At 48.3% G+C, this 16485-nt stretch overlaps 1 protein-coding gene across 1 annotated transcript in view; it reads left to right on the forward strand.

Moving 5' to 3' along the window:
- Positions 1–16485, forward strand: part of STAB1 (stabilin 1) — a 217488-nt gene that overhangs the window by 130605 nt on the left and 70398 nt on the right. The window contains exons 43-44 of the mRNA XM_090022768.1: positions 3189–3262; positions 10864–10938. Coding sequence (XP_089878894.1) covers positions 3189–3262; positions 10864–10938 — 149 coding nt within the window. The remainder of the gene's footprint in view (positions 1–3188; positions 3263–10863; positions 10939–16485) is intronic.

Here is a 16485-nt window from a genome sequence, read left to right on the forward strand (position 1 = left end):
CCCTTCTGCCAGCAGAGGGAGACCCTGGCACACATGACCCTTGAGTGTGCCAGGCTGCAGCCCCTTCACCTCCAGAACCTCCTCCTGAGGTTCTGGTTGAATTTTACATCCTACCTTTTTGTTTTTGGTCACCCATCCATGGCCCCACCAAGACCTGGGACCTCCTGGTCACCCTCCTCCTGGCCAAGTGGGCCCTGTACTTGACCAGGAAGCAGGCTCTGGCTGGGAAGGTGCTTGGAGACTGCAGGGCCACTTTCCTCTCACTTGTCCGAGCACATATCCAGGCAGAGCACCAGTGAGCGGTATCCACCAGCTCCTTGGATGCATTTTAGGACCAGTGGATGCAGTCTGGGCCCCTGCTTGTTGTCCCCTTCTGGAGAACTTCTTTTCACATTTTCACCTCTTGATCCCCACATCACTCCTATCCTGTTTTTTTCCTTAGTTGTCCCACAAAATCAGTTGTTCCATTCATCCATTAGCTCCCATATAGTGGGTGCTACTAGTTTACTGGATGGGCCTTAGAGCCCATGGCAATTTTGAATGGACAAATAGACAGGAACTTCTGCGTCCCAGCCAGTTGGAACCTGGGGACAGTACCCGTTGTGCCAGCTGGACTGCTGAAGCAGCCCTGAGAGTTCCCTGCACCCTCTACCCACTGCAGCAGTCCAGCAGTGGGGGCTGCTGCCTGGCTGTGACCTGCTGCCACCTGCGACAGCACGTGGCTCCAAGACTGCATGCCTGACAGACCTGGATGGGGACTGCACAGCCATAAGAGGTATCTGCCCCTCTGGGCCAGCTGCCAGTGGCCTGTGGCTCCAGAGTTGGCCTTTGTGTGGCACTACTGCCACATGTACCCCTGCCTGGCCATGTGGGCAGCTATTGCCCAGAAGATGTTCTCTGTGTGGTGGCCTGCTTTGAACTGTCAAAGCATGTCCTCCTGGCCCCAGCTGGCCAGGAGGTCAGCCACCTCCAGCTGGGTCCTGGGTGCTGGCTCTGAGCAGGCTCCTCTGCCTCGGTCCTGCCACTTGCCTGACTGGCAGGAATTCTGGTGGTCCCTATTTAAAAACTGAAAATTCCCAGATAAAAAAATCCCAAAGTCACTCTGTAAAATACCCTGAAATCCATGGTCTTCCACAATTAAAACATAAGACCACTATAGATATAGAGAAAGACAGATGGACAGACATAGAGCAATCAGTTGAGCAATATGTTATTGATATATCTACAATGTTAAAGCAATTTGGAAGCCTACCAGTGCCTCTATAAAATGATTTCTAAATACCTATATGTTTTGCTGTTTGCCTTTGACTTTCTTATCATAGAACAGTTAGAGCTCCCCTTGACCCATTCAGTCACCAGGATGTGGGGACAACTGCCCCTGCAATCACAGCTCCTTCCAACATGTTTCATCCTATCTGGTAGCTGGACACGCAGAGTGTGTGCTGGGGGAATGTGGGATTTGCATAAATGGGGAAGGAAAGGGGGTGGGGGGATGTGGGTGGCTGTGGAGGGTTATGGGAGGCTGTGGGGTGTGTAGATAGGTGTGGGTGGATCGTGACAGGACTGTGGGGGGTGGCTGCTCAGGATGGGTGGGTCCTCTGTCCCATGCAGGGTGCAGCCCCCGCCCTTACAGCTCACAGACTGCCCCCCAACAGGGGCCATAGCCCCCTATAGGGGCTACAGCCCCCCCCAACAGGGCTACAGTTCTCCCACTGTCTCTCACCCTGTTCTCATTAAGAAACTGGGGGACTGTGGTGTCGACACCTATACAGTCAACTGTGTCACCAACTGGCTGGTGGGCCACACCCAGAGAGTGGTAGTGGATGAGTCATTTTCAACCTGGAGGGATGTGGGCAGTGGGGTTCCCCAGGGCCCAGTCCTCCGGCCCGCACTGTTCAACATCTTCATCAATGACTTGGACGAGGGGTAAAAAGCACCCTGTTCAAATTTGCTGATGACACTAAGATGTAGGGGGATGTGGGCATGCTAGAAGGGAGGAATAGGCTGCAATCAGACCTAGACAGGCTACAGGGGTGAGCGGATGAGAATAGGATGGGATTCAACACCAACAAGTGCAAAGTGATGCACCTGGGGAGGAACAACCGGCACCATACCTACAGGCTGGGGAACTCCATTCTTGTCAGTACAGAGGCGGAAAAGGATCTTGGAGTCATCATTGACTCCAAGATGAACATGGGCCGGCAGTGCGGGGAATGCAGTCAGGAAGGCCAACCACACCTTTTCATGCATCCACAGATGCATCTCAAGCAGGTCCAAGGAGGTGATCCTCCCCCTCTATGTGGCACTGGTCAGGCCGCAGCTGGAGTACTGGTCTCCCAGCAGAGCCCACCAACCCAGCCCCCACTGCCCGATTACTATTTGGAAATACTACTATTTAGCTTTTATATCATTGGACAAATTCAAATAGCTTGCTGACACGTGCACATGCACAGGTACATGCACACACACGCGTACACACGCACATGCATACACATACACAGACACACGTGCACATATACATACACACAGAGATAAAGTGTGCCTCAATATGTGCAGGGGGGGTTACTGCTCCCGTGCAAGTAATCAGGTTTGCTGGATCCTGTTAATTATCATGCTGCAGCAGCCTCTGTGTCTCATGTATCAGTATCCCTGCATTTCAAAGTGATGGAGGGGGCTCGTTAATTAAAGCTTTTCCAATGAGCTTTAATTAGAGTGCCCCTGCCACCATTTAGAAGTGCAGGGATGCTTATACATGAGAGACTGTGGGTGCTTTAATTAGGGTGGCTCTCAGAGCCACTTTAAAGCGCCCTCCTACCACCACTCCCCTGGAACATGTGTGAGGATGCCCAGTGTGAGTTGCTTGAGATAATATAGCAAAACCAGAATAGAACTTGAATGAGAACTCAGAACCTCTTTGCTCCCTGATGTAAAATTTAAACAACAGGTCTACATTGTTTTTCATGACACAGGTTTTTTCAAGCAAATTTTCCAAGACAAAAAGGGTTCTGTTGAATGAACCCATTTCCAGTTCCTCTGCTGCTATCTTCTCAAAGTCACTGCTGAAGTGAGTTGCCTCTATGGCACTGTACTTCCACATAGAGAGATGTCTCTTTCTTGTTTCCCTATAATGTTTTTGGTTCTTTAATTACTTGCTACTTTGGTAATTTGGCTGTGATCTCTTGATGCAGAAGTTGATCTCTGTTTGGAGGACAATGGAGGATGCCATGCTAAGGCAGAGTGTACAAAAGCAGGCCCAAAAAAGGTAAGCAAAACACATGAGTTCAGATGTAGCTTTATTTCAGGGTCCTCAATAATTTTTGATTTTAGGAATATTTTACATTTCTCATAGAATCATAGGAAGTTAGGCTTGGAAGGGACTTCAGGAGGTCATCTAATCCAACCTCCTGCTCAAAGCAGGACTTTTCCCAAACATATCATCCCAGCCAAGGCTTTGTCCACCTGGGAGCTCACTCAGGCCTCAGGCATCTTCAGACATACCAGGACCTCACTCTCCCTCACGCCTCTCACTAGGTCTCACTTGCTCAGGCATTGGACCCTCCTGGCCCCTGTGCTGTTGCCCAAGCCTCACTCTCAGGCTCTGGGCCTCAGGCCCTCCCTGTTGTTGCCTAAGCCTGTTGCTTTTTTGTCAAGGTGTGCTCCCTTAGCCTTTCCCCTCCACAGGGTCACCTGCAAGGCAGCAGGGGCTGAAGCTTTATGGCACCCCATGTTAGCTGTTCACTAGGGAAGCATTGGTGTGCATTTCCTGAGGACTGCCCTGCCATTAGCAGCCTCACCACACCATCCTCCCCAGCAGGGTATAGTTTAGGCCATTCCCCAGGACCAACTGTAGACCTACCTGCCCTGGTCTTTCCTCACCCTTCTAGGCTCCTGGATGTTCTCCCTGGGCTCTCCGCTCCTGGGGCACACTGTTTCAGCCTTCATCTCCTCACGTGGCCTCTGTCACTGGTCCAACTTACTGCAAACCCCTTATGGGATTCCTCCCATCCAGAGGTTGTACTTCAACCTCCTTCATGACAGCCTGCATGTTAATTGAACTCCCATCCTCTTTTAGCAGTGATGTCCCCCACATCAAAGGGACCTTCAGCCTCTCTTACACTCTAGCCCCACCTCCAGGCTAGTTGGTATGCCAGATAGCTCTTTGGGGGTGATAGGGAGTAGTGCAGTTTTTATTAATCTCCAAAAGTTTGCATATGTGATTGAATAGTCGCTATTCAAGATTTGTCCCCTGGTTGGCATGGAGGGATCAAGGTGTATCATGGTAGTACACAAATCTCTCGATGAAAATCTTTGCCACCGTGTGGGCCTCCTGATCAGAGAGGGGATAGGCTTCTACCCTCTTGGAGTAGTCAGCCACTACCAAGACATACTTGCTTCCATGTGGTGTAGTGGGAAGGGGGCCCAGGATATCCATGGCTATCCTCTCCAGGGGTCATCGAGCCTGCGTGGAAACCATGGGGACCCTGGTATTACTTCTCATCCCTTTGCACACACCGCATGTTTCACATGATCTGCACCAGTCCACAACAGATTGCCTCCACAGCCTAACCAGAAATACCAGTCCTGGACTTTATGAGAGAACTTCTCTATGCCCAGATGTCCTCTGGTATTAGAATTTCATAGATTTCATAGACATTAGGGCTGGAAGGGACCTCAGAAGATCATCAAGTCCAGCCCCATGCCCAAAGGGCAGGAAGTCAGCTGGGGTCATAGGATCCCAGCAAGATAAGCATCCAATTTACTCTTGAAGGTGTTCAATGTAGGTGCTTGAACCACCTCCGCTGGCAGACTGTTCCAGACCTTGGGGGCTCGGACAGTAAAGAAATTCTTCCTTATGTCCAGCCTGAAACGGTCTTGCAGGAGTTTGTGACCGTTTGACCTCGTCATCCCTTGGGGCGCTCTGGTGAACAGACGTTCCCCCAGATCCTGGTGGTCACCCCTGATAAACTTATAGGTGGCCATCAGATCACCCCTGAGCCTGCTCTTTTCCAAGCTAAAGAGTCCCATGGCTCTCAGCCTGTCATCGTAAGGTCTGTTTTCCTGACCTCTGATCATGCGCGTGGCTCTCCTCTGGACTCTCTCAAGCTTCTCCACATCCTTTTTGAATTGTGGAGCCCAAAACTGGACACAGTACTCCAGCTGCGGCCTCACCAAGGCCGAGTACAAGGGGAGAATGACGTCCCGGGATTTGCTCGAGAAGCATCTATGGATGCACGCCAGCATTTTGGTCGCTTTACTAGCCGCAGCATCGCATTGCAGGCTCATGTTCATCTTGTGGTCAATGATGACCCCCAAGTCTTTTTCTTCTGTAGTGCTAACCAACGTAGCACTGCCGAGCCTATAAGGGTGCTGCAGGTTTTTCCTCCCAAGGTGGAGAACCTTGCATTTATCGGTGTTAAACACCATGAGGTTCTCGTCTGCCCATTATCTGAGCTTGTCCAGGTCAGTCTGGATCACCCGCCTATCTTCTGGCGTGGATGCTTTGCCCCAAAGTTTGGTGTCATCGGCGAACTTGGCCAGTCCACTCCTGACTCCAATGTCCACATCGTTAATGAAGATGTTGAACAGTATGGGTCCCAGGACAGAGCCTTGAGGGACCCCACTGGGTCCCTCATGCAGGGCTTGCAAGATTGTCAGTATCTCCTGTTCTGGCACCACTAGTTGGAGGCACTCAGGTCCTTGGGCAGACCTGGGAAGCTTTCGCACTAGGACTCCTTGCTTAATGCTTAGTTCAGGCCACACTGCCTGGTATTGCTTTAAGTGGGGATGATATTGCCCGTCTTCAGGAAACTCCTTGCTCGCAAGTTCCTTCCACCATGTCAGTTGTTTGATGTCAGCATCCTTCTGTTGTTTTTCCCACTAATCTGTCAGCCTGCTGGCTTCCCTCAAATCTGGGGCTGGTTCACTCTTGGCTGTCCCAGTGGTTGGTAGTGGTTATAGGGCCATTGTGGCTGCTGCAGGGTCGCCTTCCATTGTGATGAGTCACAGAACAAAAAATTGGCGTTTCATGGCTGTCCCTTGGGGTGATGTCCCACCTGGTAGTTGGATGCTTCTGTGCTTTGCTCTTGGCTGCCTCTGCTATTGGTAGTGTCTGTATCCTCACTGCCTCACCCTCCAGTCGACTATCCATCGGGTGAGGCCTACAGGATCACGCATCAGCATTCTGGGGCTGTTGCCCTGGGCAATGCAGTATCTGGTAGTTGAACTCCACTAGCTGTTCTAGCCACCTGGCCAGTTGTCCTTCAGGTTGTTGAAAATTGTGCAGTCACTGAAGAGAGCTATGGTCTGTTCTTAGCGTGAAGTGCCTTCCCATGAGGAAGTGCCAGAAGTGCTTTGTTAATGCCACAATTTCTGGTGGATTCATATTAGCATTCAGCTTTGTTTACGGTTTGGCTGGCATAGGCAATTACTCTTTCTTCTCCTTCTTCAACTCGTGACAACACAGCTCCAATGCCCACATCACTTGCATCAGTATCCATCACAAAAGGTAACTGAGGGCCAGGGTATGCTAGAACAGGGGATGACATTAACCTTTGCTTGAGCTCCTGGAAGGCATCTTGGCATTCCCTTGTCCAAATGAACTTTGCCTTATCAGAAAGTTTATGCAAGGGGCTTGCAATGGTAGCAAAACCCACCAAAAATCTCTTGTAGTAGGAAGCTAGACCCAGAAAGCTGCACAATTCTTTCACATTTTGGGGTACTGGCCAAGTCTTAATGGTCTTCACCTTCCCTGGGTCTGGGCCAACCCCCTCTGTGGAGATCACATGTCCCATAAAATTCACTTCCCTGCAGAACAGCTGATACTTGGTGGGCTTAATCTTCAGATTGGCCTCTCTCAGCCTCTTGAGTACAGCTTTCAGTTTCTGCAGGTGCAGATATCATCCAGGTAGACCAAGCAGGAGGTCCCTTGTAAATCTGCTAATATGATATCCATCAGTGTCTGAAATGTACCAGGAGCATTGTACAACCCAAAGGGCATGATATTAAACTCAAAAAGCCCCTTCTTGGTGTAGAAGGCTGTCTTAGCTCTGTCTTCTGGGAATACTTTCACCTGCCAGTACCAACTAGCTAAGTCAAAGGTGGAGAACCATCGGGCTCTGGCCAGGAGGTTCAATGCATCATCCATTTGAGGTAGGAGGTGGGCATCCTTAACAGTAATGTCATTCAGTTTGCAATAATCCACACAAACCCGCATGTTGCCACCTTTCTTCCTCACAAGCACCACAGGGCCAGCTGGCAGAGGGCCTGATAATGCTCCTTTCCTACATCTCTTGTAGTTGCTGGTCAAATTCTCACTGGAAATAAATGGGTACCCTTCAGGGCCCCTGTTTGATGGGTCTGGCACTGTCTGTGTCAATCCAGTGCTTTATTAAACCTGCCCAGCCTAGATCATGGTCCCCCAGGCTGAATACGCTGGCGTACTTCAGTAGCACCTCTTGCACTGCCTCTACTTATTCTAGTTCCAGGCCACGATGGCCTAGCTTGAACTCACATGTCTATCATCCTGCAGTCCACTGGAGGTTCTTATCTGGCTCCCCACAGTGAGTTTTTGTCCACACTCAGTGCTCATATAGCAGCTGACCACTGAGTCACAGGGTCTCCTTGCAGGACAGCTATGCCAGTTTTGAATATCCCAATTACAGTACCCTGATATGCAACCTGAGGCTCTGATGACGTATTGGCTATGCATACTGGAATTTCACCCCAGTGGCTCTTAACCATTGCAGTTCCAACTAGGAGCCCCACTTCCTTGTTAGACTTCGGTTCAAACAAACCCTCTTCATCCTTTCGGCACCATCTCTTCAATCTGCCCATGATCATCATTTCACTTCTAGGAGGTACTATCTGACTTTCCTCCACTACCACTTCACACACTTCAGTTTGACTATCTGTAATGTACAGGGGAAAACATTGGCCCAGCAAGGAAAAGGAACAGTCAGCAAAGTTTATGGTGGCTTGGAATTGTTCTAGCAAGTACATTTCCAACAAGGCATCTTGCCTGGCATCTTTCAATACAAGGAATGTGCACGGTAGTTGCATGTCTTGGAAGTAGATGGTTGTACCCCACTCCCCCAGTATTGGGAGCATTTCCCCATTAGCTGCCTTGACTACTAGACTACAGGGTTGTAGGCCACTTTGTATCCCGGATGTAGCTTGTGCCCATACTTGGTGATGTACAAGGCATACCTGGGCACCTGAATCTAGGAGAAATTGGCAAGGGACCCTTCCTAGCTTTCCTTCCAGGTAATACCCCAAACCAGCAGACTTAAAAACTACTAGATCCTCTTGTGGGTGTTGGGTTGTATCAGCAGTGGATGGGCCCTTCTCCACTGCCTGCCTTAGTTTCCCTGCCTGGGATACCACCTTCTCTCTGAACAGTCCCTCCAGAAATGGTCACGGTCACCACAGTGCCAGCACCCGCCAGCAGTCTCTTGTTGTAACTCCAGTTGCCATGGTCTAGGCGGGCCCCCACTGCCACATCTGTTTGGGCCCTGACTTTCCAGAGCTTGGTGGAGTTTGTCCATTGCACCCTTAAGGGTCTGCATAGTCTCCATTATTGCTTGCAGGACTGACAGTTCTGGGGTCAGGGTGTTCACTGCTGGCTCATCTTCACTGGTATGTACTTGTACTCTGGGCTTATTGCCTTTGGGACTCGGGCCCTGCATCCTCTCTGCCAGCTCCAAGTTAGTGGCAAGGTGTATGGTTGCCTCCAGGCTCTGGGGTCTTCCTAGCCAAAGCTGAGCCTTTGCCTCCCCACTGCAGGCATGTTGGATGAAATGGTCTCAGGCCAGTGTGTCATGTACGTCTGAGCTAAACCACAGGAAGACCTTTATGGCTAATCATCTGAGAGCTAGGCCAAAGTCCTGGGCTAACTCACTGGGTGACCTTAGTTGCTCTTCCCTACACTTAAAGCCTTCTCTCTGGGGCTTGGGACCCCACTGGGTCCCTAGAAACCTCCTTCATCCCCATAGTTTCTACTCTAGACCTACAGAAGTTCCTGGGAGCAGCAGATCTCAGGCGGGTGATGTTACCTCAGCAGCATCCCTACACCAGCTGCTGACTCAGCACCTCCAGGCCTGCTCTTATGCTAAGGCTCCTCAGCCCAGCTCCAATCAAGTGGCCTGTCTTATGACTGCCTGACTGGTTCTGCAGTCACCTGCAGACTGTCTCACAGCCTGCTCAAGCCCTTAAAGTGGCGAGCACCCACCTTCACCCTTAAAATCCTTTCAAGAAGGGGTGTCTTTCTCCCACTCCCCTTTCAGGCCCTCTACAGCCTGCACCAGCCCTCAAAGTGGCAAGCACCCACAGGTGCACCATCACACTCATGCATTAGTGTCCCTGTGCTTCAAAATGGTGGCAGGGCACTGTAACTAAAGTTTGTTCAACGAGCTTTAGATAAAGTACCCCAGCCACCATTTTGAAGTGTGGAGATACTGATACACAAGATATTTTTGGTGCTGTAAATTAGAGCCGCTCTTGGAGCCTCTCTAATTAAAGCACCCCACCCCCACCCTTGGAGCACACGTAAAAATGCCCTGAGCCATTGATTACTACCTGTGGAGCCTGATGATCCAACCAGCTTTCTATTTACCTTATAGTCCATTCATCTAACCCATACTTCCCCAGCTTGCTTACAAGAATGCCATGGGAGACTATATCAAAAGCCTTGCTAAAGTCAAGGTATATTATGTCCACTGCTTTCCCTGCATCCACAGAGTCAATTATCTTATAAAAGGAAATCAGGTCGGTAAGGCATGACTTGTACTTGGTGAATCCATACTGAATGTTCCTAATCACCCTCTTCCCCTCCAAGTGCTTAGAAATGGATTTCATGAGGACCTGCTCTATGATTTTTTCAGGGACTGAGGTGAGGCTGACTGGCCTGTAGTTTCCCAAATCTTGCTTTCTCACTTTCTTAAAGGTGGGCACTATATTTGCTCTGTTTCAATCAACTAGGACCTCCCCGATCCTCAGAGATAATGGCCAGATGTCAGGGTGATTGAAGCCCCCCATGAGAACCAGGGCCTGTGATCAGGAAACTTCCACTAGCTGTTTGAAGAAAACCTCATTGACCTCATCCTCCTGGTCTGGTGGTCTGTAGCAGATACCCACCACAACATCACCCTTGTAGTTCTCTCCTCTGACCCTAACCCAGAGACTTCCAATAGGTCTCTCTCCAGTCTCATACTAGAGCTCTGAGCAACCATACAGCTCTTTTACATAAAGTGCACTCCTCTTCTTCTCCCCTGGCTGTCTTTCCTAAACAGTCTGTACTTATCTATGATAGTGCTTCAGTAATGCAAGCTATCCCACCAAGTCTTTGTTATTCCAGTCACATCATAGTTCTGTGACTCTGTGATGACTTCCAGTTCGTCCTGCTTGTTTCCCAGGCTCCATGCATCTGTGTACAGACACCTGAGATAACTAGTTGATTGCCGTACTTTCTTAAGAAGAATGAGAAGGCCTCCCCTGTTGCATCCTCCTGCTTGCACATCCTTTAGGTAATCTATTTCCTCACTTTACCTCAGGGCTTTGGTTTCCATCCCTTGGCAAACCTAATTTAAAGCCCTCCACACTAGGTTATCTTTCCTATAAAAGGATCTACTTCTTGTAATTAAATAGTGAAAGAAGGTTCACTGTCTAAGAAGCCCATAACTGTGTTTGGGGCTAAATAAGCTCCAGTGGCCAAAGGCTAGGTGTTTTCTTAGGTATTTTTAATGGGCATGAATGAATGGAGCATGTATATGAAATATGCTCTTCTCACCCCTCAGTCCTACTTCGTTAATGTACATATTCTGTGCTGTGTCTGGCCCCCCAGAATAGCTTTGTTTTTTCCTTCCACAGGTTTCCTGTAACTGTCTTCCTGGCTACACCGGAGATGGTCAAAAACAATGTGATGCCATCAATCTTTGCAAGGAGGTTTGTCAGTACTTTCCTGTTACTAAAGTCAAAGAGCTCTTATTCATACTTCCCATTAAAAGGAAATTATTCAAAATTATCCATAAACCAGTATTTGAGAATGAACTAACTTACCTTTCATTAATGCCATGTTGAATTATATTGATATTCATGCTAGAAAATTGCTTCCCAGTGGAATTAATTGGTGTACAAAGATCAGGTTCTCTCTCGGTCCTAGAAGTGGACTCTGAGTCTCCACATAGGTGCAGAAATTTACCACTTTCATATTCAACTGCCACATTTGCTCAAATACAAGATGAGGTCCTTCCCCTATCAACTGGCATGGGGGAAAAAGCCCCTCTTCTTATAATGACATACAAGGAAACCTCATTATATATATTGTCTAGCATTAAACTGCTGCCAAAAGCAGCATGTGCTCAGCAATGGAAACCAACTATGAAGTTAAGTAAATGCAGCCAACACAGAGCATAAGTATAAAACACATGGCCCTTTTTTAATTGAAAACACATTTATCATTGTATATATACAAAACTTCACATATTAAACATCATTTTAACAGAACTTCATATAACAAAATAACAAATGATAAACCTACATATGTTAAAAACCTTAACAACCTACATCTACTTCCCACCTAAACCCCTAAAAAAAACTTTATTTCTTCATAAGGTACCCCATAGCTATCATTTAAGTTCCCTCTGTAAAAACTGTTAAGTTCTAAAAACTCCTGTAACACTTTTGGGACTCCTCTCTTTTAGTTCAGTGAAATAAATGTGACCATTCCTTTTTCCTCCATTTCTTTCTGCTACCTCTTCTCCAATTTCTTCCTGGTCCCAGTCAATGTAGTTTCAGTTCATACAGTCCCAACTTCAGGCACTCTCAGTGAAAACCAACTCCTTAAACACCCAGAGGTTTCTTATTTTCCATATATTGGTTTTAACACATGCTAACAGTGTTCTCAATACTGTTTCCTCAGGCCCCTTTGGTATGAATCCATATAGTACCATCTCTTTTGATAAGGAATGAATTATTTTTGTGACCTCAAAAAGAGATGTTCCATTTCCCACATACCCTTTGCATATGTGTCTTCCCAAAACACATGTACCACCATTTCTTTTTCCTGGCATCTCTCCTTTGGATAAGTTACTGATATAAACAAATGCCATTTATATTGCACCCTGTCACTGGCAAGATATTTTTCACGATCAACCAACATAGATCAGCATGATCCCATTTTTGTTGTTTGTTAGCCACCACCCTCTGCACCTTTTTCACTTGTCTTTCTGTGACATTTGTCACCGGCACCATTCTGTCCCCTTCCTTACAATTTTTGTGATGGGAACCTACCACAAGGATAGGTTAATGCAGCTGATCTGAATAAGAGATATGTTAGTGCCCATTAAGTACAATTCCCCTCATTGCCAACTCTTTTTCATGTCATGGTGAGCCATGAAATTGTATACAGTTCGCCCAGAATCCTTAGGTTGCACCTGCTCTTAGACTAGTGCATCTGGTTAGTGTTGGTGGCAGAGTGCCAAGAAATACCAAAGTGTTTTATTTGCAGGAAAGAAGGATGCTTACAGTGCTGATGCCCATGGTCTTTCTCAAATAAAGCTACATCTGCAGAGGACCACTAGAGACAGGAAAAGGAAAGTAAGGAAGAAGATGTTGAGTCAGAATGTGTGACAGTGGGGGTAACACCATAAGAAGGAAGAACTTGGGAGGAAGAGAGTGAAATTTTAGTAGGTGACATGGTGCAGCTGGTAACAAAGGAGGGGAGAGAAGGAAAAATAAGTGGGACAAGTGACTTGAGACAGAGGAGACAGAAGGGCAAGAGGAGAGAACAAACAGGAAGAAGAAGGAGTGAGGATAGAGCAGGAGAAAGAAGAGAGCCAAATTGGGAAAAGAAAGAAATCACATGCTATGAAGTTTAGAAAAAAGAAGGTGGACAAGCCGGGAGGAAGGGGGGAATTTAAATGGACAAGCATAACAGCTGGAGTACTGCATCCAGTTCTGGGCACTGCACTGCAAGAGGGATGTGGACAACATGGAGAGGGTCCAGAGGAGGGCCAGCTGCATGATCAGGGGACAACAGGGCAGGCCCTATGAGGAGAGGCTGCAGGACCTGAACCTGTTCAGCCTCCACAAGAGAAGGCTGAGGGGGGATCTAGTGGCCTGTTACAAACTAGTCAGAGGGGACCAGCAGGCATTAGGGGGAGTCTCTGTTCCCCTGAGCACCACCAGGAGTGACCAGGAATAACGGTCACAAGCTGGCAGAGGGTAGGTTTAGGTTAGATATCAGGAGGCGCTACTTCACGGTCAGGGCGGCTAGGATCTGGAACCAACTTCCAAGAGAAGTGGTGCTGGCTCCTACCCTGGGGGTCTTTAAGAGGAGGCTAAATGAATACCTTGTTGGGGTCGTTTGACCCCAGTAGTCTTTCCTGCCACAGCAGGGGGTCGGACTTGATGATCTGCTCAGGTACCTTCCGACCCAACTAACTATGAAACTATGAAACTATGACATTGGTGTCTTGCATCTATAAATGTCAGGAGTGTGTTATCAAGGAAGAGGTGGGATAAGATTATACCAATACTAAGTGGGGTAAAAGTGGATATAATATGTTTTCAGGAGTGTGTAATCCCATGGCAGAGGGATTATAAGCATTTTGTAAAGAGATGGGGACCATCTTGGTGGGTAGGGTCAGATACAAACACAGCAGTTGGAGTCACAGTTTTGGTCAAGGGTGAGGCAGTGGAAGTGTGGCAAGTGGAAGTGATTGGAAGGGAGATTGCAACAGATAGTGGTGGAGTTCGAAAAGGAAGTGTTAGAGATTTTTAATATATATGCACCAGCTGAAAGAGAAGGAAGGATTGCCCTATTTAAGAAATTAGACGTGCATGTAGGTGAAGGTAGGCAGCAAATTTTGGTGGGAGATTTCAATTGCATTATTGAGAAGGGGGATAGGAGAGGGGATGGAAGGAAGGGAAAGCTAGACAGCTTGTCAAAAGTATGGATTAATATAATGAAAGAGGTTTAAAAGATGTATGGGCCAGTGAGAAGGTGTTTACAAGGGTGGAAATGAGTGGGAGACAAGTATTGTGGATTGATTTTATATTAATGTCAAACAGGCTCGGGACTGGAAAGGAGATCTTAGGTGTAACCTTCAGTGATCATCAGATGCTGAGAATGGAAATGAGTTTAGAAAAAATGAAGGTAGGGAGAAAGGGATGTGGAAGTTAAATGTGCAGTTATTACAAGATAAGGAGACTTGTCAAGAATATGTGGAACTGTATCAAGGATGGAGATGGAGAACTCTGAAGAGATATTACAGAAGCTCTGGGATAGAAAGTGAAGAACAAGAGAATTTTTCAGCAATATTGGTTGAAGAGAAGTGAAGAAGAGGGTGGAAGAGCTAGAAGAAATGCAGGCAAAGAAGCAGGAATTATTAAAGGAGGTAGTAAGAGTGAAAGAAGAACTGGAAGACATGAAGCGACGGACTGAAGAATGGTTCAAAAGGAAAATGGATGAGAGAATCTTTCTGACCAGAAGACATTGGGTGGAAAAGGGGGAAGGATGATATAAGTATTTTTCAGTGAACTTGAGGGAAAGAAGGAAGGAAGTGAAAGCAGGAGGAACTGAAAAAGGAATCCAAATAGAAGAGAGTGTGAAGGTGATGGGTGTGGCAGCAGAGTTTTATGAAGTGTTGTTCAAAAGATGGGGAAGTGGATGATGGACAAATGAAGGTGTTCCTTGAGGGGATAAAGGGAGGGATAGAAGATGGAAAGAAACAAAAATCGGAGAAGTTAAGTGTGAGAGGTAGACTGCTTAAAAACTTGCAAGGGGGAAGGCACCGGGAGGAAAAAGACTTCTGGTGGAATTCCGTGAAAAATGTTAGCAGTGGCTGGGGACAGATATAATAGAGCCATACTGGGAAATAATGGAAGATAGGGAGATGGGAGAATTTTACAGAAGCTGTGGTAATTATGTTTAATCAGGGAAAGCAAGACTTGTTAGGCAACTGAAGGCCAATAACCCTTTTAAACACAGACAACAAATTGATGACAAAAGTATTGTCCAAAAAATGTGTGACTGTTTAGCACAGGGGTGAGCAAAATATGGCCCTTGGGCTGGATTCAGCCCATCAAGAGATTTTATCCGGTGCACAGTGGGTCCCTTGGCCCTGCCTGGCCCAGGTTTAGGGAGCATCCCAGGCCATGGTGCATGTGGCTGGTCCCACCACCCCGGGTGCACAGGAGGGCTGGGGCAGCGCAGCGACCTAACTCCACTTCCTGGCAACACCAGTGGTGGTGGCTCCTTCTGGCTGCTGCTCCCAGTGTTGCCACCAACACCAGACCTGTCCCTGCTGCCCAGGCCCCTGGCCTGTCTGCCCTGCACCCACCATAGCGGGCGCTGCATGAAGCAGGTGGGTGGGGTCTCCATGAAGACTGACCTGAGACTCCTGCAGGCAGGATGCATTCATCCAGGTAGAGGGGATGAGGCTGCAGGTGGGCAGTGGCATCTGGGAGTGGGATGGGCAGGTGGGATGCATCCCAATGAGCTCAGTTATATGGTATGTGGTGCTGCAAATATGTTTGCAGCACCACATACCACACAATCCAACGTTCTCCATGCTGCAAGGGCATGCTGCCTGAGTGTGTGCTGCACTGGGTTTTTTTCCATTGGTTTTGTTATCCAGGGATAAAAAAAAGAATGAGGAGGAAAAATGATGCAACGCATGCTCGGCCAGCACACACTACTGAAAAGTGAAGCTGGGCTTCCTGGAGTGATGCTGCAGGTGACGGCCAGGCTCTGTGTGGCAGAATCTCCATGGCTGCAACCCCAAGAGGACCCCAGGACCCAGCCTCCCTTACCCCACCCAGGGCAACTTGCTGCATGCCAAAGCGCGTGTGGCATGGGTGTTCCCCAGGGACAAGTTCCTGCAGCACAAGATGTGCTGCTGCTAGTTGTCCCTAGGGAACCAAACATCCATAGTTTCATAGTTTGTAGGGTCAGAAGGGACCTGAGCAGATCATCAAGTCCAACCCCCTGCCATGGCAGGAAAGAGTACTGGGGTCAAACAACCCCGGCAGGGTGTTCATCCAGCCTCCTCTTAAAGACCCCCAGGGTAGGGGCCAGCACCACTTCTCTTGGAAGTTGGTTCCAGATCCTAGCCGCCCTGACCGTGAAGTAGCGCCTCCTGATATCTAGTATGAATCTACCCTCTGCCAGCTTGTGACCATTATTCATAGTCACTCCTAGTAGTACTTGGGGGAACAGGGACTCCCCCAGTGCCTGCTGATCCCCCCTGACTAGTTTATAACAGGCCACAAGATCCCCCTCAGCCTTCTCTTGTGGAGGCTGAACAGGTTCAGGTCCCGTAGCCTCTCCTCATAGGACCTGCCCTGCTGCCCCCTGATCATGCGAGTGGCCCTCCTCTGGACCCTCTCCATGCTGTCCACATCCCTCCTGAAGTGCAGCGCCTAGAACTGGACGCAGTACCCCAGCTGTGGCCTGACCAGTGCCGCATAGAGGGGGAGGATCACCTC

This window comes from Crocodylus siamensis, chromosome 11, assembly GCF_052110815.1.
Source record: "Crocodylus siamensis isolate JL-2025a chromosome 11, ASM5211081v1, whole genome shotgun sequence".
In the NCBI taxonomy this organism is placed as follows: Eukaryota; Metazoa; Chordata; order Crocodylia; family Crocodylidae; genus Crocodylus; species Crocodylus siamensis.